The sequence below is a fragment of the Dermacentor albipictus genome, chromosome 1 (assembly GCF_038994185.2).
Source record: "Dermacentor albipictus isolate Rhodes 1998 colony chromosome 1, USDA_Dalb.pri_finalv2, whole genome shotgun sequence".
Classification (NCBI taxonomy): Eukaryota; Metazoa; Arthropoda; class Arachnida; order Ixodida; family Ixodidae; genus Dermacentor; species Dermacentor albipictus.
The window spans coordinates 490,960,604-490,985,130 of record NC_091821.1 but is presented as its reverse complement, the minus strand read 5'-3'; the positions used below and the strand labels follow the sequence as shown (position 1 = coordinate 490,985,130).

The window sequence follows — 24,527 nt, the reverse complement described above, 5'->3', positions numbered from 1 at the left end:
ACCCATAGCGGAACTCCAGCAAACATACACGGAAATCCGGACCGGGCATCCAAAACCATACACCTCGGGGAGGGGGGGGGGAAGAAGAAGAGGAAGACGACTGCGGAAGAGCCGGGCTTCTCATCGGCTCCTGCTATTATGCCAATTAACGTCGTGTTAATTTGCAGTTACCGCGATATATTTGGTACGAAAGTGTGCGCGAAGGTGCGGTGCATCGACCAGTACCAGTTTTGACCTAGCGGCACGTGATTCCTTCGATTTACGAGGACTTCTTCTGTTGCGGTGCGGACTTTTCGCCAAGCCTAACGTGGGCCTCCCACGAGTACGGCCACCGGTGGCGACGGGCCCGGCCGCTAGGCCTAACCCGGTGACGAATACAACCAAGATGGCGTCCGAAATGGAAGTGGCCACGTCAATGGAAGACAACATGGCGCCAGCACCGAGCATCGGCAGTCTCGACGGGCGCACGTGCATTGAAGTTCACGGAGAGGACATTACACCGGAAGAAGCCGAAGGCTGGTCGGCCTCCGGCAAGTGCATCAAGCAGATCATGGCCGGCAAGGAAAACGGTGAGTCCGCCGCCATTACTCGCCAGTCTAGACCCAAGACTAGGGCCAGCTTTGCTAAGAAAGTTGCAGCCTCGGTAATGAAAGCGGCGAGGATGCCGACAGACATGCCGAAAGAAGACACCAAGATAGTCATGAGGCCACGTGGAGGTCTCAACGTAGCGAGAACTGAGGTTTCAATAATTATGTCGGCCGTCATGACGGCGGCTCGAGTAACGAAGGAAGAAGGCAAAGCAGACACCATCTGCACGAACGCGCAGCAAAACATCATCGTGGTCAGCACCCCGGACGAGAGGCGTGCCACGCTATACTGTAAGGTCAAAGCCCTTAACATAGGAGGCAGGACATACGAAGTCAGCGCTTACCGAACGGCGCCGGACGGCACGGTCAAAGGAGTCATCCGAGGCATAGTCGCAGACGACTCCCCGGAGGAGATAGCCGAAAACATCGTGAACCCGTGCAATCCCCTAGCGGTGGAGGCGCACAGAATCGGCAATACAACCACAGTGATAGTACTCTTCGCAGGACAGAAAGTACCGAACTACGCCAAGTATGGCTCAATATTAGTCACGTGCGGGCTTTACCGCAAGCACTTTGACGTGTGCAGGCAATGCGGCAAGGCCGGCCATAGAAGAGACGTATGCCCGAATCCCAACACCAGAGTGTGCTTCGGCTGCGGAATAGTGAACCCCAGCGAGGATCACAAACACGAATGCAAGCCCAAGTGCAAGCTCTGTGGGGGACAGCATCCAACGGGTGAGAGGGAATGCAAAAACAAGTACAAGATGCCATACGTGGTCAAAAAACGGCAATGGGAACGTAGGATGGAAGCCATGCAGCAACAACCGGATCCGGAAAGCTTTCCGCCGGAAAGCTTTCCACCCCGCGGGGAATCGAGGCAGCGCTACAGCAGCCGCAAGAGGGACAACAGCAAGGGAGGCAGGAGCGCCAGCCGCCACAGACCGTCGCAGTCGAGGGAGAGAGTGGCCTGGGCCGACGCAGTCAAGGCAAACATGGCAGAGAAGAGACAACCATCAGTGCAAAACGCCGCGAAGAAGATCCAAGAAGAGAACGGGGTGGTAAAAGCCCTGAGAGACGAGAACGAGATTCTAAAGTGGAGAATCGTCGAACAGGATGCAACCATCAAGGAAATAAACGAGAAGCTAACGACATTAATTGGGTTGCAGCAACAGCAGCAGCTGCTGCCGAAGCCCGCACAAGAGAGGAAACAAGAAGAGATAACCGACGACGAACCAGAGGTCGAGGTGGACCCGAGAGCCACGAAAGAGGCGGGAGCGGCTCTCAAGAGGAGAGCCATAGAGGGCGCGAAGGAACGAAAGATAATGGAGAGCATCGAAAAACAGGACGACAGACTCGACCGTCTTGAGGCGACCAGCAAGGTAACCAACGAACGCCTCACTACGCTCGCGCAAACAGTTCAGCAGATGACAACGAACATACAGAGCACGATCCAAAACATGATGGCGCAGATGCAAGCACAGCTGCAGACGCAGATACAGGCACAAATACAAGGTAGGGAAGCACAGATCATCGCCAAACTGCAGCAATAATGGATGGGACAGCACGTACAGCAGCATCCACACCGCCAGTGAGAGACCTCTTGGTCTGGCACTGGAACTGCAACGGCTTTACCGACAAGAGAGCGGTGCTGCAGCAACACTTGCAGCAACTAACGAGGAAACCGGACGTCATAATGATTCAAGAAACACAGCGAAGAGTCACCGAGACGACCTCGCTACCGGTCGCACGACAGCCCACCGAGCAAAAGGGACACGTCCAAGGGCAAGGGCAGAGGGGTCTGCACCTTCGTTAGGAAAGGGATCACCTTCATGGAACACGAAATGATCGGCAGAAGCGCCATCGAACACTGCACGGTGGAAGTAATCACGGGCAAGAGGAGGAAGGAGAGCACTTTCCTGGTGAACGTCTACAGTAATCCGTCCCACGGACAACAGAAATTCAAACTTTGTGGACAACTTCCACAAAGCGAGTTCAGTCGCGGGGAGTAATGCGCTCGTAGTGTGCGGAGACTTTAACGCTCCGAGCCAAGACTGGGGCTACCACAGAACCACGGTCAAGGGGAGAGAGCTCATGCAAGACGCCACCGACGTGGGACTGAACCTAATCACGGATTCGGCCTTTCCCACTAGGATCGGCACATCGGTTACACGAGACACCACTCCGGACCTTACCTTCGTCAAAACCGACGGAGGATCGAGAGAAGCAAAATGGAGAAATACGGGCCAAGAGCTGGGAAGCGATCACTACATCGTGGAGGTCGTCATACCGCTCGAAGGCCAAGGCAACAGCGGCATATGGAAGCATCGCATTACGGACTGGGACGGCTTTCGAGAGGCGCTACCCGTGGTGCAACTGGACATTACGGACATCGAGCAATGGGCGGCCAACGTCGTTGAGACGATGGAAGGAGCCACCAAAGAGCTGGAGACGGATGAACGGATAGACAAGATGGACAGTCGACTGGCCCACCTGATAGAAGCCAAGGAGCCCATAAAGGCGAGGTGGCAGAAGTGACGAACCAACCGAAGTCTAAGGAAGAAGATAGCCGAGCTCAACAGACAGATCGAGGTCCACTGCAGGGTGCTACGCACCCAACAGTGGAACGAGGCCTGCAACGAAGCCGACTGACAGATGCACAAGGGCAAGACGTGGAACATGCTGCGGCACCTCCTCGACGAAACCAAGACCAAGGGCAACCAACACAGCAACTTGCCCAGAATCCCACACAAGGCAATCTGTGAACACGGGCAGGACGAAGTCAAGGGGCGCTTGGACGCCAAGTACCTACCGACCAACCCCACGTAATGACATCCGGATTACCAAGGCAACGAGAACGAGACGCTAGATCGAGACATCCAGACATGGGAGTCAGAGTTGCCCTGCAGGATCGCAATGGCAGGTCCGCCACGGGTCCCCATCGAGTGACCAACAGAGCGCTCAAGAACCTCAACGAAGCGGCCAACGAAACGCTCACGAACTTCTACAACAAGTGCTGACAAGAAGGAAGGCTGCCCAAGCAATGGAAAGCAGCCAAGACGATCCTCATCCCCAAGCCTGGCAAGCCGCTCATCATAGAGAACCTCAGGCCGATCTCGCTCACTTCGTGCGTGGGAAAGGTTCTCGAGCACGTTCTCATGAACAGGTGGCAGCGTTACCTGGAAGAATCGGAGCTTTACCCAAATTCCATCATCGGGTTTCGGAAGAAGCTCGGGACGCAAGACACCATGATTTTACTGAAGAACGAGATCATCGACGATACGACGGGCACCAAGGGCAACAGAGCCATACTCGGGCTGGACTTGCAGAGCACCTTTGATAAAGTGAGGCACTCGGCTATCCTGGCCCAAGTATCCAGACTAAACATGGGCAGAAGGACATACCAGTACATCAAAGACTTCCTGATGGAACGGACCACCAAAATCTGCGCGGGAGACCTGCAGCTCGAAGAGAAGAAGCTGGGCAGCGTCGGAACTCCGCAGGGCTCGGTGATCTCCCCGCTTCTCTTCAACCACGTGATGATCGGGGTGGCCAACCGGCTAGAAAGAGTAGCGGGAGTCCGGCACACCATCTACGCCGACGACGTTACGCTATGTGTACCGGGAGGAAGCGACGGACACATCGAGACAACGCTGCAAGAAGCGGTCAACGCCACCGAGAAACAGCTGGGCGGGTCTGGACTCGTTTGCTCTCCGGCTAAGTCAGAACTGCTGGTGATTCCACCGACAGGAGCGGGCAGGAAAAAAAAGAATATGGAAGTCAAGTACGAGCAGCCCAAGATCACGGTCAAGACAGCGGGAGGACAAGTAATACCGGAGGTCGAGAAGATTCGAGTGCTCGGGCTGCTCATCCAGCGAAACCGAGTCAACGGTGAAACGGTCAACAAGCTCGCTGGCAAAGCGGCTGCGGCAATGAGACTCATCAAGAGGGTGTCCAACAGAAGAGCGGGGATGAAGGAGGAGAGCCTGACTAGGCTCGTTCAATCCTTCGCAGTTAGCCACATAACGTACGTGGCCACCTTCCACAACTGGAGGCCGAGCGAACGTAACAAGATAGACGCCACCATACGCAAGGCGTATAAGGCGGCACTCGGCCTCCTCGGGAGCATGACCACCGAAACATTTATGGCGCTGGGAGTCCACAACACGCTGGACGAAATAGCCGAAGCACAGAGAACGGCGCACCTCGAGCGTCTCTCTGAAATGATAGCCAGAAGAAAGATACTGCAGGACCTTGGCCTCGAGCCGAGGAAAGGCGAGCAGCAGAAAGACGTACCTATACCGGATAGCATCAACAGAAAGCTGAGGGTCTGCCCGATCCCGATAAACGTGAACCCCGAGCACAAGGAGCGGAGGTTGGCGAGGCCCAGGGCTCTCGTGGACCTCCACGCCAGAGAAGAAGGCGCCATCTATGTGGACGCGGCGGAGTATCGAGAGAGCAGCGACGCATACGCGGTGGCGGCTGTCGGGGCATCGACGGGTGCAACGAAGACCGCGGCGAGCGTCCGGACTCGAAAGGCGCACTGGGCGGAGGAGGTGGCCATCGCCTTGGCCGTCTTTGACCCCGGATGCACTACAGTGTTGTGTGACTCTAGAACGGCAGTGAAGAACTACGCCAAGCGTAGGATATGCAGTGAGGCTACGCGCATACTGTGCAAGGCCGAAGACATCGGACGCAAAAGCGCTGTGGAGATAAAGTGGTTTCCGGCCCACATGGGCAGTGACGTGTCGGAACGCGGGAACGTGAACCACAACGAGACGGCCAACTCGGCCGCGCGAGGACTAACCAACCGCGCAGCTGCAAGCACGGCCGACTCGGAGTGTTGGTCGCGGTGCAGTGTGAATGACAAGGTGACCACCTTCAACGAAATAGTGAAGTGGTACAGACTTAACAGACAGGCTATGCCGCCACCTCACCCGGGGCTTACCCGGAAGGAGGCAGTGTTATACAGGCAATTACAGACGGTGTCCCTGCTCACCCCTGTGCTAGCTAAGCACGTGTGTCCGATCGTGTACGCGAGTGACGTGTGTAGACTGTGCGCTAAGGAGAGAGCCACCGCGGCTCACATCCTTTGGGACTGTAGTATAAATCCACGAGGAGCCAGCGAGAAGACGACGATCCCGCCGCAGCTAGAGGCTGCAACGAGGAGCTATGACCAAGATACTCAACTAAAGGCCGTCCAGCAGGTCTCGGCAGCTCTAGAGAGGCTGCGACCTAGCAAAACCGAGGAGAAGGGGGGCAGCACCCCCAGGAAGGGGGCGGCGGCCCTCTCGGTCCGCGGAAGTAGCGAGGAACCAAGACCTCGAGGAGCACAATGCACGAGACTGACGTAGTGGCCGCGTCGCGGTAAAAGCTTGTCCTCCCTGCGTGGAGGGAGCCTAACCGACTCAGCAGGCATTTTCACTAAAGTTGTTCTTTCTTTCTCTCTCCTTCCGAACAGGACACTTGATGCACCCATTACGTATGCGCAGGTATACGCGGCAGCACAGAGCTTCAAGAAGAACCCGACACCGGGCCCCGACGAGATCACCAACGCCATCTTGAGAAACCTAAGCGATGAGACTGTGCGAGCCTTCACACAGCAGCTGAATTAGGAAATCTGGACACCGGGCGGGACATTACCCGAGGAATGGACTACCGTTCACAGAGTCCTTATACCCAAAGCGGGAAAACCGCGCAGGCTCGATCAACTACGACCGATCTCGCTCACATCTTGCCTGGGAAAACTTCTGGAACGAATCGTACTCACTCGAATAGAATAACACAGGGAGGAACATGGAATACACCCCAATTGCATGTTCGGATTGCAGAAGGGCATGTCAGCACAGGATATGTTCCTCCTCCTGGAGGAAGAAATCCTCAACCAACAACCGGGCAGCAGCAACAACATACTCCGAGCCCTCGACGTGGAAAAGCCTTTGATAATACTGTCACGTGGTGGTGACGTTCAAGAACACAGTAGCAATACTGTTAAAGACAAAACTAACATTTATTGGGTGAACCTGTGCCCACAAAAACAGGCTCTACTCATAGCACAACGATAGCGGCGAACACGGTCGGCGATCGTCGAAAATCTGATCAGTGAGTCAAGCGCGTCCGCTTTTATACAGCAGTCGTAGACTGTTCCAGAATAATCGCTGGGACCCGCGTGCCTTCTAGAAAGTTCTACATTATTCGCGTCACGCACACATGTGATCATATTACACAAGGTTCGGTAACAGACAGCGAATGGAAGCATCGATAACATTCCAGAAAATTTCGATACACGCAGGCGCGTCCTGCGCTGTACGATAACATTTGTTAGGCGATGAAAGTGTCAGCCGATAAAGACAAACAAGTACACGTGTCAATATAGCATACGAAACCATCCTAGATGGCGAGCGTATCCTATGGCCTCGCCGCCATAGGATGCGGAGAGCCAGTATATCAGCATACCATAGCTTTTTTTCAGTCACCGCAAATCCCGCGTCAGCATAGCAGGCATGCAATCAGACATATACGGTCTATCGCAGAAGGGTGCTCCACAAGGATCAATAATATCTCGTTTCCTCTTCAACATCGGACTTGGAAAAATTGCATTACAACTGGAAAACGTCCCAAAACTCGGATGTGCCGTCTATTCCGACGTTATCACCCTATGGGCAAGCAAGGGTCCATACAGCGATAGAGAAAACACATTACTGAAAGCTATTAAACAAATCAAGTCATGCCTAACCGCAGCAGGAATGAGATGTGCCTCACACAAGTCCGAGTACCTTCAAGTCCGGCCCAAGCAACCTAAGAAACATCGAGCCCCGCCAATACGTCTCAAGATTGCCGCGCAACCTATAAAACGCGTCCCCACAACACGCTTACTACGTATGTACGTCCAGGAGAACAACGGCATAAAGGTATCCTCAGAGAAATTAAATCACTTTATAAGAAGCATCACCTGACTCAACGCCAGAGTAGCGCGTAGCAAAGATGATTTCACAGACGACAAAACCTTAAGACTGGTACAAGCCCTCGTCATCAACCGTGTCACGCACCCACTCGCGTATCAAGTCAAGCGCTAAAGCGAGACCGAGCGCATGGACACTTTTATAAGAATCGCATACAAAACGGCCTTCCAGCTACCGTCAAGTACAAGAACAGAAATTACAAGCGCTAGGAGTATACAACACCTTTGAGGAGCTAGCAAGCGCCACGCTCATAGTGCAGAGGCAGCGTCTGAACAAGATACAACGGGAAAGGCACCTTCTTCAGCGGCTTGGGTACCCGCTGACACTCCAGTGCTGGGAAGAAGAAACACAACTTCTGCCTAACCAAATCAAAGAAAAAACATTGTAGTAGACCCTGTCCCCAAGAACATGCACCCCACGCACAATGAAGACAGGGGAGCAGTGTGTGCCCGCATGTCGCAAAAACGCTGTTTCAGAAACCCTGATACGTGCTACACAGACGCTAGCCCGTATTCCACGTCGTCACGTCACGAGACGAAATACACAGTCGCCGTCGTGAATCAGGGGAACCTGGTAGCCTTTGCCTCCATCCGCGCCCATGCAGCGCAGCAGCAGAAGCAGCAGCGATCGCTCTCGCACTTCGCGACCCCGAGAGGCTCATAAATTTTGTTTTGATACAGGCAATTTTGCTTGCAGAAATGCGTAGTAATGATAAAACGTGCCTCCTTTTCAGATGTGCTTTTCTCTTGTGCAAAACATTAATATTAGAAATCTCACTATAATGTGATGACGGCAACATACGGTTTTCAGGAAGCTTTCCTTCAATATGGACAACAGTAAAGTAATATGTTATGGGTGCAACCTTTATAGTGCATTCACCTAAAAGCAGTGCATTGTGTATTTCATCAATTATTCTGTGTTTTGCACATTTATTCCTGAAGTTACCAAGTATGTGCGCCAGCTTATTTCAAAAGGTACAAATTTTACGATGCCTCATGCCTTCTATACTAATTGATGCGACCTGCCTTGTGCAGATGATCTGTGCTGAAAAAATAGCAGGTCAGCCAAGGTGATTGATACGCTGTGATCCAGACTGTGCTTGAGTACTAAAAATTGAGAATTTGAGTTAAATGTTCATTTCTGCTGAACAAATTCATAGCAATCGCAACAGAATTTCTGCAGTGATCGTTAGCACGAACATTCCCAATACTTGATTGAGTATCGTGTAAATAATCAATTCTGGTTAGCGGCAGAGTTGTTCAATCAGCACTCTATATCCGGTTGCTGGAAGCATTCTGCCGCAGAATATTCTCAAGAACACATACTGCAAACATGTCAAAATGTGTTGCTGTTCCAGTTGAGATGTTTATGTTCAGAATGTTGCTGCAGAGGGCGCAGGAACAATAACTAAAACAGCAACGCACTCCATTGCGGATGCCGACTTTGAACTTGTGGAAAGTAGTGCCAGGCAAAATTAATGGCTAAGTGGTACACTTTCAGTACTGGCTGCCTTCAATATGCTATGACATGTCCCCTAAAAAGGTGAGGAAAGCTAATTACCAAAAGTTTGTCGCTAAATAATTGTATTGTCTTTAGCACGAATTGTGATTGTTGTCGCCGCTATGAGGCTTTGACAGGAATACAATGGCATTTTGTCTCAAGACCTGCACTGTATTAATTTTGTACAGAGTCATGTCCCGAAATCTTGCACGTAGCCCCTCCGGCAATTCATATGAACTTCTTTTTGTGATATTTCGTATGATCCTAAAGTATTGCACGTCTTCACAAGCGGATCCTTATGCGCACGCCCATACATTTCGTACATGGCTCATTCGGCCGTCCATTGAACTTCCCTGCAGTGCACTAACGTAACACATTGAGCAAGGCTTTCAAAAAATGGTATTTCAGAAGGTCAGTCGAAGTTCAAAAACTCCCGTGCCTACCTCGAAAGGGTAGCTTTTCCTGATAACATATGTTTTTACGGCACTTTGTGGTAGTATCGACTATGTGCCTTAAATGCCGACATTTTCAGGAGAGTATCCTCCTGACTTGGGTAAGTAACTGAAACTAGTTGAAATTAGGCCGACCTTTTGAAATAGAATTTTGACGAAGTGCTGCTCAGAGAGTTAGGCTAGCGCACTGCAGTGAAGGTTGACGGATAGCCAAAAAGTCAGTTCTATATTAATGGGCATGCGTAGACTGACGCGTGGGTGAAGAGTTGCAAGAGTGTATGCGTATACGAAAGGTTACAATACAAAAAGAATACAGGTACCTAGACTAAAGGTTTCTATATACCTTTTACTTGTAGCTGCACAAAATTGTGAGCATATGTCCATGTATTAAACATTACTTGAGTAAACGTTACAATTTTATTTCTGGCCTTTAGGTGCACAGATATGTGAGAATATGCCCCTTTGTTAAACGTTACCATGCTAAAAGTGTACACCTTGGCTTCGTAGCCATGGCTGCTCGCCCCGCCAGTTTTGTGTACTGCTCTATCCCTTCCATTGTCGAGCTTGCTAAGCTCGACATTTGGGTATAACTCGAACATTTGGGTAAGGTTTGGGTAGAACTCGAACAGCCTTACTTCACATATAATGGGAAGGATATTATTCTTACTAGCAGATATTACTCTCCTTTGTCAACATTTGCCATTCTTATCAGGTCTTGAGACCATCCTGAATAGTTCATCTCCAGAAACCTCATACAATGGCGGTATGGCGACTGCGGACTTACCACAGCTGCGTGACGATGGCAGCATGGCTGCGAAGGTGGACTGTGTGCGAAGATGGAATGATGACGAAACAGTAACGAGACTATTCAATCACGAGATTTGAGTGACTACAACGGATTGACGATCATGCAATTCCGACAATACAACTATAACTGCGGATTGATCACCGCTGCATGGCTGTGAAAGCGTCCAGTCGACTCCAATTTCATAAAGGTGTCCTGAATGCGCTTGAGAAAGGAATGACGATGAATGCGTAACAACAATAGAATGACAAATGAGCGACTACGACGGAATAACGACGACTTAGTGATGATTACAAAGTCTGTAACGACAACATAATGATGATAGCGGATGGATAAACGGCGGAACCACGACGGGAGCGACGAGAACACAGGGACTAATGCAAAGTGAAGATGGCGCGAGAATTACGACGTAACCACGACGACTTGAGGGCCAGAACATGATCACGACGGAATGACCGCAGCAGCAAGGCGCAGACAACATGCCGACTACTGCACGACATGCGTGAAGACAGCATGATAATAGCATGACGACGACAAAACGACAAAGTTGGTATTTGGTCAACGAAAGATGGCAAAGAAATGACGATGACCGGATGATGACGACGGAGCGATCCGGTATATCCGGTATCTTTTCTGCACTATACCCGTACGACGATGGAATGACGGCGGAGATATGATGAAGAAAGAGTGGTTTTGATTTAGATTGCGTCTGCGCTTGCGCAAACCATCTGGCACCCCCGGCTACTTTGCTTTGCAGTATATTAGATCCTAGTCTGCAAATGGAAATCACGCAAGTCTGCTGCCGGGAGCCAGCAGGTAACAGCCAGCACCCGACACAGCCAGTGGCCGGTGACCAGTGGGCAAAATTGTGCAATCGGCAAACGGCAGCAACCAGTAACCGAAAAGTGGGAAGGACCACAGAAAGTTTCCCTTTAAGATAAGCACGCGGATTCCACACGTTGTAAGAGTCGGTGTAAGAAAGTTTTCATGAGTCAGCAAAAGAAAACGGTGCTTCAAGATTACAAACGCGCAGCGCATCTCAGCAACGAACGTGTCCTGTGACGGTTATCAACCACGTACGTTGGCGAGCAAAGGTAAGTTTTATTCAGGGGGAATATTCGCCACCGATAACTTTAAGATACACCCTCAAGAGATTTCACGTGCTTGGGCACTGAGTGCGTCAAAGCAGTCGGATGAAAGTGTCCCCAGCCGACATGTCCGCTGCTGAGTCACGCAAAACCTCGTGAGAGAGATAATTTACTTTAAAGAAAGCAGAAAGGTCGGTTGGAGCTAGCGCGCTCTAGCCTGCTACTTTGCACAGTGGGACGAGGGAATGAAGGTATGACGGGGGATGTTGGTGAAACCCCATGAAAGTGACAGTAATACTTACAGTGCGAGTTCCTGCTTGGCGAGACATCTGACGACAATGACGAGGACGCGCCAAACCAAGGCAAAGAAAGCATGTGGCTGTGCGTATTCATCATCACCTCGCACCTATGAATGATTTTCCCGGACTCTTGCGCAATCAAGTACTTGGTCAGCGTCTGTCTTGTTGTACATCATTACGAGAGGAATTCGCAATAAAATCTTGGTAGGGCGATAGCGAAACAAGTGTAAGCGGCTGCCACTGAAGCGCCACGGCATATTGGCTCAGCAAGAAGGAAAGTCGACAGTTCAGGACTTTATTTCCGATATAGTTAGGAAAGTACACTGCAAAACAGAAATGTATGTTTACATTGCGTTGTGCAAGGACCTTACGGCAAAGAACGTGGAGACAAAATTAATAAAGAAGAAGTAAAAGGTAAAGCATAAATTCACAAGTTACAGCACAACAATCTGTACAACGAACTGAGAAGAACATGAAAATGTCGCTAAATAGCCATACGTAATATATAATGCCCGCCATATTTGTTGAGCATTCTGAGTGACTTTTAAAACTGCTACTGTCACCGTTGCTTTTTAGAGCTAATAAGTTTTCCATTGCCGCTAACAACACATATTTATTACATAGTACTTATTACATATTACAGTTGGCTAATACTGTGAGGAAATAAATGGACTGCGGGGAACATGAAACAAGGACGTAGTAAGAAACACGGGGAAACACAACGTCCTTGTCTTGAATTCCGCGCAGTTCTTTAATTTGCAACACAATGTTTGCGTGAATATACAAAAAAGACCAGCGTTGCAGGGAAACACCCCATTTTTCACTATACATTTGGATATTTAGTTAAACGTCAAATGAACGGTCACAATGAAAGTTTACACATGCTTGGATATACTAGATATTATATACAGTTCTTCGCACTGTTTCAGTTATACACAATTCGGTTCACACGGTCACATTGCGCCCTTTGCTCTATACAACTTATGGACACCATTCTAACTTACCTCGCCTCCAGCTTAAGCCTCAATGACCTTCCGGCAACCATCTTGCGTCAATCATGGCCATGAAAAATACATTATTTTCCAGTGATACCGAAGGTCTGAGTCAGCTAGTATACACAAAAATGCCAAGATGGTTCATGTGCCCCTCTCTTGCAGCCTCCGAAAGGCTATAATCTTAGGCCCGTAAATCGTGAAGCGTGACTAGTGGTGAAGAGCGCTCACAATGTACCACAAATACTTGTGAGCCACCCTCCCTACAAAATATTTGTGTACCATGATTGCGCCTGCCTTACCTCCCTTTTCACCTATTGCCCTCTCCCTCCCTGCCAGGCTTTGCCTATATCTACACGTGCTCGACAGCGATGGCTGATGTAATGCCATCGGTTCCAGAAGCGGCAGCAGCTGGCCCAGCAGCTTCCTCAGAACCCTCTGCGATGGCGTCAGCCTGTTTCTGTGCTGAGTTCGACGACCCGCTCTGGTGGCCAGATACGTCCGAGCCTGCCTTACGACCGGGGAGGCTGAGCCAGCTGGTCTGCGACAGGAACCGCTTCGTCTTGTGCCGGTGCACGGAGGCCCTAGCGCCGCTGCTGCTTGCCTCTGCGTGAATTACGGCAAGTACATAACAAGCGAATGCCAGAATATGAAAACTCTTCAGTGCACTGAAATTCACTTGCTAATGGTGCGCTTGATTGGCAGTGCTGGATTACAGCTAAATGTCACGAAACAAGAATATGTGTAGAGAAGAGTGCTTCATTTAGCTGTATTGCAAGCTGACAGAAACTTATTTTCTGATATCAGTGGCTTTCAGTAGGTGGCTGGTCGCATCCGCAATCGTCTCGTAATCGCACTAGTTACCATCACGGATTACGGCCGCAATAGTATACGGTTCCCTAAGAGTATACAGTTGAATACGGTCCCTGGTAACGTACTCACGAGGCGTGTATTGGTTAAAATAATTTACTTATTTACTGGGGTTTGAACGGCCGTCACCCGCGATAGTAATCAGCCCGATTGGGAGATCACTGATGCGATCTATTGAAAGTAACTGTTATAAGAAAATAACCTTCTGTCATCTTGCAATGCAGTTAAATGTAGGGCTCTTCGCTATGCACGTTCTTCGTTCGCAAAATTTAGGTGTTATCCGGTCTTATCAATTATTCCCGATATAAGAAAGTCAATTTCAGTGTACTGAACAGTTTTCACTTTCCGACATGCAACCTAATCACAAAACACTGTCGTGCCGCGGTTCGCACAGGTATCGTCAGCACGGCTCATGAAAAGTAAAAAATAGAAAATGAAATCTGACTTCCCGAAATACTGGCTCAGTTTTCGCATGCACAGAACCTTTTTTCAGTGAATACAGGATTACTCCACTAACAGCCCACTGTTAGCGGCTCTGCCCAGCGAATTGTACTTCTTATTGTATTCGACAAATTCAAAAACGCTCGTAAACAGAGAAACAAGCGCCCTTCACAAGATGGATGATAGAATCTTGCCAAAGTTGTGGGAAATAGACACAACGCTAACAAAGACTGCTTCATAATACCACTGCTGAAAGCGAAATATTCATGGCTTACGACTTGGGATTGCTTTTCCCAAATTATTTTATGGTGGTAGCAATTATACCGCCACTCCACGCGCATTTGTGCCGTTGCGGTCGCCGTGATCTTTCGTATAAAGTTCAAATGCAATAACATCATCACCTTGCGTCGTGCGCTGTGTGTGCGAGTGAAAGCACACGAGGTTTAGCAGTCGATTGCGGTACAATCTCGTGCGCTCAAGGGAGGAAAGCGGGGAGGAAGCGCGCCGTCCCACGCAAGGCACCGCGGGCGGGGGGCGGGGCGTGCTCTTCGGGCGGTGGCTGCTTGGAGCGGCCGCGCGGGCCCTATCTTGAAAGAAATCGGCGATGGGGCCAGTGCCGAGTCCTGATAGCTTCGTGTGCGCTGTGTTTTTGCTGCTTAGTTCGTGTTCAACGGAGCGACAGTACGAAGGTCAATTCTCTCACTGCTGCTCCCATGCGTCCTCCCTCTAGGGTTTCTACGGCGAGTTTCCGGGGTCATCGAGTGAGATGAGTTGATGTTTGCTTGTGAGGGCGTGAAAAGGTGCTTGTGAATTTAGTTAGTAAGCGAATGTTGACAAGTTCGTACTGGTGGTAAAACTAGTATACTTAGTTCATATAGCTGTCAACTAATTTGCTATCTCGATCCATACTTCGCCTTTCGTGCGAAACTACGACTTTCTTTCTGGAAGAAAAAAGCAAGAACACTATATTTATAAAGGCCATGACCAGTGTCGTATTGATTTGAACACGTACGGTGCATTAACAAATTACGCTTTCAGTCACATGTGACTGAAAATATTTTTCTGTCACATGACTGAAAAATATTTCACTGACTTTTACAATATTTTTTCTCCTTTTATTGGCTAATATCATGGTCTGTGTTCCCTCGATGGTGTAATTTTGATACGTGTGGATGATCTGGTTTATCTTTGCATTAGTAATTATATGCACCCTCCAGGCGAACTTCACCCGTCACCGTCATGTTCCAAGCATATTGCTAGTGCGAGCCGAGAAAGGCGATGGCTTCCAGCGCGTCTTTGTCTCTAGCACGGCCATGGTTGCGCGTGTTGTCGATCGCATAATTTAAGTTCTGGAGACACAGCACAGTTCAAATGTTGAAGAGAGCTGAAGAACGGCACGTTCTCTATAGGACAAGCACGCACGCACTCCCCACTGCTGGTGCTCCTCACCCTGCCAACGTTTTTCTAGAGAGGGCTCGCGGTCATCGAGCGATATCTGTTCATGTTCTGCCTGCGCGTGCGCGTGTGACAACATGCTTGTTTAGTTAGTAAGTCAATGATTCGTGCAGTTTACACAGCCTAAAGAAAACTAAGAACCACCGTGTAGTTGTCCTATAACATGTTATCGCTATGAATGCTTCTTCTTTCGGGCGAAACTGCGACATTTTTATAGCGTCAAGCATTGCTTACCCCCTTATTTGGGTACGTACCTGTCCCTGATTACTTTATCGAAACTTTGCGAAATACGTCCGCAAATTTTATGAGTACCTGCAACAATGACACAGAATGTGTGTGTTCAACACATTTAATTAGGAAACTTCCTATTGAAATGCTTCACCAGAAAACTGGTTCTACAACTGACATGCTTAACAGTCGCGCAGCTCAGGTAAAATTCGCTCCGGTGACTTTATGCTAGCATTGATGGGTTATCGAACTTGGTCGTTTAAAGAATTATCCTGGGTGCGACAGATCCAGATCTCAATTTCCTGCCCTGCAAAAGATAATTCGCACCTCTGTATTGAAAAGGCATTCACGACAACTGTAAATCTCGGCGCTATGAATGGGTTTATGTGAGCCCAGCTGAGCCATCTGAAACAATTGTTATAAGGATTGCGTGCTTCAAATACACTCAAACCTACTTACGTATATCATCCCCAGGCTTGGGTTGAGAACTGCAGGATTTGTGCGCAGCGCTTCCTGCAGACAAGGGCAATAAAATCATTCAAACCTCTGAAGATGAGCTGGGAACGCACCTCTGGGCTTATACTTCCGAAAACCATGCAATACACGCACGTACTATCTCCGTGATATATGCAGGACCACAATAAAGTTTTCCAGTCCAGAATACCTGCGTAACTCAAGCAGGCTAGGTGACTATTTGTCAACGCCCGTTTTCACAGGGGTTGTCAATAAATCATCAACATCGTCATCATCGCGGGATACAATTCAACCAGCGGCAGCTGAATTTCGATGGGGACGAAAAACGAAAACATTTGTGTCCCCTGTGTTGGGGAAAAGTTAAAGTTCTCCTGGTGCTGAAAATTCCTCCGGATTCTTACGCTGTGACCTGCTTCGTAAGCAAATCCTGATTGTGCCACGAAAAACCACACAATTCAATTCAATTCATGTTAAAATAGAATAGCGCAAGCCAGGACGACCACAAAAAGTGCGAGTGACACACACAGAGGCGCTACTAACAACTGATTTTACTCTCCCGCCAAAACGCGCATACATACATCATGGCCACTCATGCGCAAACGTGATCAAAATGAAACACATCCTTTAAGCCGGGCAGTTAACAGATATGTGAACTTAAAAACTGAAACTGTGCAGCGTAAAGAGATCATGAAGTGTCACTGACACAGTCATCTGCTTTTTTCATTATGTGAGAAGCTTCTAGTACTAAGTGCTTGCTCAATTTTACTTCGGCCCAAAATCAAGGTCTCACTAAAGCGTGGTGCACAATTATGGCAAGTATTCTAATGGGACACAAGATGTGCCCCTCTGTCAGCATTTCTGTTTGCTTTTCTGTCGTGTTCCGTGAGTCACTTGTTGACGCAACGCCCGGTATAACCGATGTACGTCTTTCCACGTGATAAAGGTAGGGCATAAACATCTCCGGTTGCGCAGGGAACATACGATACCCCATGCCTATTTTCGAAGCCTCGGTTGGTATCACCGACTATGCGGGCACAAAGTTTTGCGAGCTTATTCGGAGCAGAAAAATCCAGAGGGACGCCGTGGCTACCTGCGACCTTCTTAAGGTTGTGCGAAACCTTATGTATATAAGGCACCACAACAGGCCTGAACGCTTCACATTCTGTCATCAACGCGCTATTGAGCCACATGATTCAAGCCACAAGTCGAACAAGATGCTACGGGTATTCCCTACGTAAAAGTCTCATCCCAGCAGATTTGGGAGCCCTGTGGCGCCGTCGCGGGGTCATGTCAAGAGATTGTGCAAGCTACTACGGTCTTTGGCGGCAAAGCTTTGGTAGCAAGTGCGCCTTTACAAACACTGGCTCTGGTCGTTGGGCCATACAGTCGATCCGGAATGGCTTGCTCTTAGTAAGCACCGAGCCTTCGCACGTCTTCTCTCGCAGCTTACGGAGGCCAATTGAAACTGTCTTGTAAAAGATCTGTGGAGGTCCCGTAAAAAGACTACTTCTACTGAAGATAAACGTGTAAAGGTACTTGGAAACGTCAACCTACCTGAAAACGTCTCCCGTGTGCTGGAGAAAGGCCATAAGTTCAATGTGTCTGCATGTGTACCCACTCACGAAAAGTTTGCTATAAATAGGCACGTAACCTCAAAGCCGAAGCAAGAAGACCACGAACGTTGTTTACTTAAAGCTGTGGAGTGCTTGGAAAAGTGTGCACCGAAAGTTACGTAAGGCCGGGAGGGACAAAGATGTTCGACGAGTGATGTCGTTTTTTTATGCGAACAAGTTGTGTCTTTTGCATGGTGACGAAACAGCGGGTTTCGTTGTGGTGGAAAAGGGTTTTTTAATAAAAAAGCTTTGCAGGTCATTTCCAGAAACTTTGTCTCTGTTAAGAAAGGTGACGTCAGTGTAAAAACTAAATTTCAGTTTTTATGAGAAGGAAGTTGAAAACACCTGCATTAAACAAGAGCTTTAGTTATTGCACGATACGATAAACAACGTAAGCTGTCGTACGCCATAGGCTCATCGCTTTAACTTGGATCGCCTGCATTAAAGTTTCGGTGCCTACTCACGAATCCCTTAATGTAAAGGTTGAGCACTGCCAACTTTGTAGCAAATTTGTTGCTTACTCTTGTCCAGTGATCTCGCGCAATTCCCTAGTATTTACGCGTAGGCATGTACCGATAACCTCAGCTCACAACCCTTCTTCAACTTCCGAAATACCCATAACACGTATGAGAGTTCTGCAGATCGTGGAGACTCGCATGTCCTGGATCCTTGCCTTATTGAATACTCTCTGCTGTTCTCGTGGCCACAATGCTGCTCCACGAAATGCCCTTCGTCAACACGAGACTATGCATGATGGCGCAACAGGTGACCACATCTACACGCGCCCTCATCCTGGCGCTGCATAGCGTCTGCACCTACTATAAGGGTTAATGAATAAAGAGAAAATCAGACATCTACCCGATCGTAGCAATTGCTACAAAGGAAACCCATACGGGTTCCTCGAAAGAAAAGCCTCAGAGTTGAAGAAAAATTTGCCCTGGTCCGGGACTCGAACCCGGGTCCACCGCCTTTCCGGGGCAGCCGCTCTACCATCTGAGCTAACCAGGCGGCTAGCAGACGGCAGGGCGAAGTCGAATTTGTCGACAACAGGAAATTTGTCGAATAAGGGTTCCAGGCGTCGGCCTTCAAAGGAATAGGCTAAGAGCAAATCACTTCAAAGGGCTTTACCCGTCACACAGTTCGCTTATTCGAATTGATCGAAATGAAAACGAATAACTTCCGTGAACTCTGCGGCCTCCAAAACTCTGTACAAATGCGCCCCATATGCGGAATATTCCCGCGCTTTCGGCAAGTGCGGTGGGAGCTACAATTGTAATGGTGGCCAGTGATCTACAGCGAGTTTCAATATTGATCTGTACAGCGCTGCATATTAATCTGTACTAATATATGTGCTGATTTATCTGGCGCCTTGAGGCATGATCTGTTTACAAATAACGCGTATGGTGGTGAACACAATCTTGGGATAGTGTATTTGATAATGGGGCTCAGTGCGCGGGTTATGTGAACGCAGACAATAAAAAGTAAGCTTAAAATATGTCCAGAGTAAACTTCGCGTTGCCCAAATTTTACACCTCATAATTTAAGCGTAAACTTCAACAAAGCTTGAACCCATGAAAGAAAAGGTATTTTCGTACCATTACAAAACATTGCATCATTATTATCAAGGGCATGTGTTGGCTTACTGGTGCAAATATACCTTCAAATTTCTGTTTAATGATTACCACGTGAACTACAGCTTTATCGCAAAAGCGGGAGCTAGACGCGTCCATGAGTCGTCTGCAGCACTGAGTAGAAGTGAAATACCTTTTCTGAACTCTGCAGGACTCGGCAGGACTGCCCATGTAACAAGTTCTTTTGTCTGTTTTCGTGGGTTGCTTGCTATTTGTGTTGCTCTGCTCATGTATGCATATGTTACTATTCGAAATAAACGTTCGGTGGAAAGTTAGCGCACCATTGCTATCTGTCTGTATTTCCGCTTCACTCAATCGCTAGGGCCTCAATGCGTTATGGGGGACTGCAGCATGCGCTCCTGTGATGCAGAATGTTGAGACTGAATTCGCCCGTGCTTTGGTGAGGCCGAAAATTTCACAACACTTCGAAGCTGCCTCGCAAAAAAAATAATAACGTTAAGATGAGCGGATCAATTCGCAGCGACACAGGATATCCGTGTTTGTCCTACTACGTATACGCAGAGGACTGGACGTGAGGTGGCGGAAAGAAGCTCATAGGCTTCGCAATAGGGCGCGGCGCTGTGCCCATTCCGCCTGGCAAAGCGGATGAGGCTGCGCCTGCCTGCCGCTGAGTCATATGCTACCACAGAATGCTACGACGCGCTCTATTTCGTAAAATAGAACCTCTATATGGTGCAGAAACAAATAACCTTAGTTGTAAATTAATAAATAAGAGTTTAATTAGTAAAAACTTCATTCGTGGAGCACTGTTATGGCTGGCGAAACAGGAAGGTAGAAGTACGATGCACAGTAGCACGAAGGCAGATGATAGGGCAACATGCATGCACGCCCTTATCCGGTGCGCTCAGCATTCATTTCTTATTGCGTGCTGTTGCAACACGATAAAAAAATGGCTGTGGCTTAGCTAAGGTTAAGCCCAGGATGCGAAGCATACTAGCCTTTATTTTAGTTGTTGAACCACTGGTGAACTGCTGTTGCTTGGCTATATTTGGTTCGGCTAGACGAAGAAACAACTCATGCGTTACTCTGCTTCGCCTTCAAGAGTGGAACGCGAAAGCGTTCCCGTCGACCCGCCAGCGACTACGCGCCCCGCATTGGACGCGGTGAGCGTCGAACAACGCAGCGTTCGGCGCGGCAAGGAAATGTGCGCCTGAGCAAGCGACCCACGCCTGAGCCTTAGAAACAGCTCGTTTCTAAGGTAACACCGCATTCACTAGAGGCGCTTTTGTACCGCTTTGAAGCATCGTACTCGTGGCTCAGTGGTAGCGTCTCCGTCTCACACCCCGGAGACCCTGGTTCGATTCCCACCCAGCCCATCTTGCGAGAGTTGAGCGACGCCGCGAGCGACGGCGCGAGTTGGCCCCGTTTCTCCTCTGTCGTGACGTCACGGTGTCACGTGGTATGGCATGGGGTCAAAGGTCATTGAAGGCGACACCGCCGCGCCTGAGGAGCTGGGTTGAGCTTTCGTAATATGCTTCGCATAAAAACATTGTCTAGTTGCAACTACCCCGCGTGCGTAATGATCAGCTGCAAGAAAGAGCAGCATATTTGAGTCATCTATGCGTGTGATCCACGCGGATAGTTAGACTAGGAAAATATCCGAGAGGCTGCATGCATTTCAGGAGAACTCTGAAGCGACAGAAGCAGATAATGAGCAGTTATGTTGTGCATTTCTAAGAGCAATATGGTTATTAGTCAGTAGTCCAAGACTTGAGCAAACACTGCAGTGATGTAGCATATTGGCGAAATTCTCGCTACGAATAGCTATGTACGCCAACGTTTCAGATAATGGTTTTCTCCAATTATGGCCTCGCTAAAAGCGACCTCACTTGCCTCAGAGGTTGAGAAGCTGTGGTATTGGCAGGCTTGACACTGTTTTGTCTTTAGAGAACTATACTTTACCATACTGCGCACACTTTGGTCTGTGTTTCCCATGAGTAGCATAACAATGTGTGTCCGCTCAAAGGATGCGTCTATACCACGCCTTATCTGTTGGTACAAGTGGCGAAGGCCTTATACAGCGGCAATGAATAAGGCACAAATCTTCCAAGGGCTCCTTCAGCAAAAAAAACTGTTTAAAGCGAGTTTAGCATGCGCCTTTCTTAGACGCACAAATATAAGCAGGGAACGGTCACAGTGTCACGTCACTTCATATTTCACTTATATATACTAAACAATGCTTATATGTCTTTGTGCAATTGGTATTATTTAAATTCCGGCTTGTTCTCTAATTCTATTGGTGTAATTCTATATTACTTTGTGAAAATTTCTTGTGCACTGACCTCCCGCATTCTAAAGCATTCTGTTTGTCTTTCGCGCAATGTTTAACACTACATTACTGCATGTTAGTGCATTTATTACACTTTATTTCGTATATATGTATGCACATATGTATTATAATTATTCTATAACCTTTCAGTGTACTCTCTCCCGTTACACAATGCCTCTAGGGGCCTGTAAGGTATTTTTAAATAAATAAATAAATAAATAAATCTTTCCAGCAATGCATGCCACTGCCCACCCAACGTTCAAAAATCAAGTAATCCAAAGTGATGGTCGAGCATAGACGCAGCAGTGAACAGCTCGTAATAGAAACTGCATAATCTGGTGACAAATGCGGCATATTGAACCGCAGTAGCTATTTAAAAACGGTTGTTTTACTTGTCCGCTTAAAATTTTTTTAAAGCATGCCACCTAGGAAAACAAGCTTGAATGCATTCGAGTATTTTCTAACGGTATCTCTGCTAGAGTTAGTCTTTTTTCCTGATTGCACACATCTAAGTGCATCGTATATTATTTACCTAGTAAGGCATAAACGGTAATGCTACTGACCAAAAAGTAATAAGGCTTTTCAAGCAATAACAGAAATACGTGCATCCGCTGGACCATAGAATAAACGACATGATGATTGGTGCTTCTCCGGCTACCGTAATGGCACCGCATAATACGTAATAGCAGTTTAATCCCACCCTGACACCCTTAGTGCAAAGGTGTGTCCACTAAAGATAATTAAAAATTTTTCGCCGTTACTGAATGCACAGGGCCGAACAACACAACCAGAAGCAAAAGTTTTTACTCGAACTACGTGGTAGGCTTACGAAACTGGCAGTCTTGGCAGTGCGTTGAGTGTCATAATTAAGTAATCTATATCGCTGATTTGTTAGCTATACAAACCCGGTTATTCAATTCGGATATGTAGAGCATTGGGTCAACATTTATTAAGTATTTCATAAACCCAATGAGAACAAATCAAAAATGTGTTTCACACGAACCGCTCATTACCTTGAGCCAAACGTCCACAGCCGCCACTGACATCTGCACTAGCCGTAATTGTCCTTATAGACTTGCTTCCCCCCAGATTAATTGCGGGGATGGCAGCCGACGCGCGAGAAGGTGAGCGAAAATGCATCCTGTTGTTTATGACAGTGTCGAATTCGGAGAGAAGTCAAGTATGATAGACTACAAGTGGCGGAAAGGAATGAGCATGTTGGTACGCACGGCTAATGTCGTAGTCCTGATCATGTACAGCACCCGGTGTACTTTCACGTTAGCACGTAAAGACATATAAAGCATATGAATGTATTGACAAATTCTCAGCGACGCCTGTGAACTTCAGCTGCCTTTTTCAACTGCTGAGCTGAAAAACACAAAATATTGTTGTACTTAGAAAGATTAAAATTATTTTCGCATTTCGGAGTGCACAGCTGTCGTTGCGACAGAAAACGTTTCAATAACTTCTTTCATCCTGCTATCGGGTCAAATCGCTTCTGTAGTAAACCCAACGTCTCATTTGTGGAAGGCCCCTTATGTCTTTAGGACAGGAAGACTGATTTTAAGAAGGCGACAGACGTAATACAGCACCGCTTTTTTTCTTTCATTTATTTGGCATGTTTATGTCCAATGGGCTGTGCCGTTCAACGAAGACTTGATTCACCTAACGGAACGAATTTCTGATTCAGTCGGTAACATGACTGACCCAGTTCAACTGCAGCTAATCGCTACATTCGCAGCTCGTTTGCCTCTTGCTTTTGAGCTGCGTCAGCCAGCTACACTTAGCTATGTCATTCTAGTTCGATGAATTCGGCACGTCATGTTAAACATTGTTAAGATCGTCGAGCGTGCGTGCGAAAGTAGCCGCCAGTTGGTCATAGCCCATCGTAGTGATCAGCTTTTGCACTTAGTGCGCATGCCAATAGGAGCACTTCACTCTCCTTGTCTCCTCTTGAGACTGCGGCGCGCACTAAGCATCTTGCGCCAAAACACGCACACAAAGAAATAAGGAATAGAATGCTTCTAGCAGTGCGCGTTCTTTTCCCCAGCTAGATCGTGAGATGATGAAATGGTGCGTGCTATGCGGTTGCGTTATGCAAAAGGCACCTTTCTGATCTCTACCGCGTGTCAGCGAACAGTCGCGCTACGAAACTTGTTAATATGCACCGAAGCATGAATTCACTGCAGGAGGCGTTTTTCTAGACTTGGCGCAAGCGTTACATTTCCACTTGCGCGTCTTTTGACGGTACATCAGAGGTCAAAGGGTTCGCGCTGTAGACGCAGAAATAGATAGTTCTGGCCAAAGCAAAGACACTCCAACGGTCTATGAACTTTCGACGCGTGCAGCTGCACCCAGTCTGAGAGACATCCCGTATGAATATCCTCGCACCCATTTTCATTATGCTTTACTACAGTAGTAATGACGCATGGTTTTATAGCGCACCCGATGTAACTTCGACACACTGGCACGTGCTAGCCTGACAGCTGTCTAAATGTAGTTGCTCTAGCCTGGCGATGGCCATGAGTACGACTTCAATATTGGTGAAATCATATCAATCTGCAGCAGTGAATTTACTAACTCTAAACTTTCCTCCGCTCTATTTCACCCAGATATCATGCGGCTCATCATGTTCTGCTAACTGTCATCAAAGAGGCACAGGAAGAAATGATCAATCAGAGCTGAACTTTGGGCGAGTTGGATAGACTTCAAACTTTACTTGAATCACAATAGAACACCGGGGTGCAGGAAAGAAACACCAGACAGGACAGGCGCTATCCAGAAGACAGGATAGCGTTCGCCCTGTCTGCACTTCCTTTCCTCTGTCCCCATCTTATATATAC

General features: G+C 48.2%; 3 protein-coding genes and 1 non-coding gene across 4 annotated transcripts in view; 2 read left to right on the top strand and 2 right to left on the bottom strand.

Annotated features, from left to right (window-relative positions):
* The first annotated feature begins 385 nt into the window (after positions 1–385).
* LOC135912361 (uncharacterized) lies at positions 386–2,137 on the top strand. The gene has a single exon (XM_065444794.1). The coding sequence runs from the start codon at positions 386–388 to the stop codon at positions 2,135–2,137; it is 1,752 nt and encodes a 583-aa protein (XP_065300866.1).
* A 1,605-nt stretch (positions 2,138–3,742) lies between these two features.
* On the top strand, positions 3,743–6,199 carry LOC135911943 (uncharacterized). The gene is made up of 2 exons (XM_070531764.1): positions 3,743–5,878; positions 6,077–6,199. The coding sequence occupies exons 1-2, from the start codon at positions 3,743–3,745 to the stop codon at positions 6,197–6,199; spliced, it is 2,259 nt and encodes a 752-aa protein (XP_070387865.1).
* A 5,770-nt stretch (positions 6,200–11,969) lies between these two features.
* Positions 11,970–24,527, bottom strand: part of LOC135912933 (melatonin receptor type 1C-like) — a 45,694-nt gene continuing 33,136 nt past the window's right edge. Inside the window, exons 4-5 of the mRNA XM_065445553.1 lie at positions 16,136–16,189; positions 11,970–13,288 (exon numbers count right to left, since the gene is read on the bottom strand). Coding sequence (XP_065301625.1) covers positions 13,035–13,288; positions 16,136–16,189 — 308 coding nt within the window. The 3' untranslated portion in view covers positions 11,970–13,034. The remainder of the gene's footprint in view (positions 13,289–16,135; positions 16,190–24,527) is intronic.
* On the bottom strand, positions 18,697–18,771 carry TRNAS-GGA (transfer RNA serine (anticodon GGA)). The gene has a single exon. It is a non-coding gene; the product is annotated as a tRNA-Ser (tRNA).

Coding starts and splice junctions, on each gene's coding strand:
- LOC135912361 (XM_065444794.1), top strand. CDS start 386: ATGGCGTCCGAAATGGAAGTGGCCACGTCAATGGAAGACAACATGGCG.
- LOC135911943 (XM_070531764.1), top strand. CDS start 3,743: ATGAACAGGTGGCAGCGTTACCTGGAAGAATCGGAGCTTTACCCAAAT. Junction 5,879..6,076: donor AGGGGGCGGCGGCCCTCTCG/GTCCGCGGAAGT, acceptor ACGTATGCGCAG/GTATACGCGGCAGCACAGAG.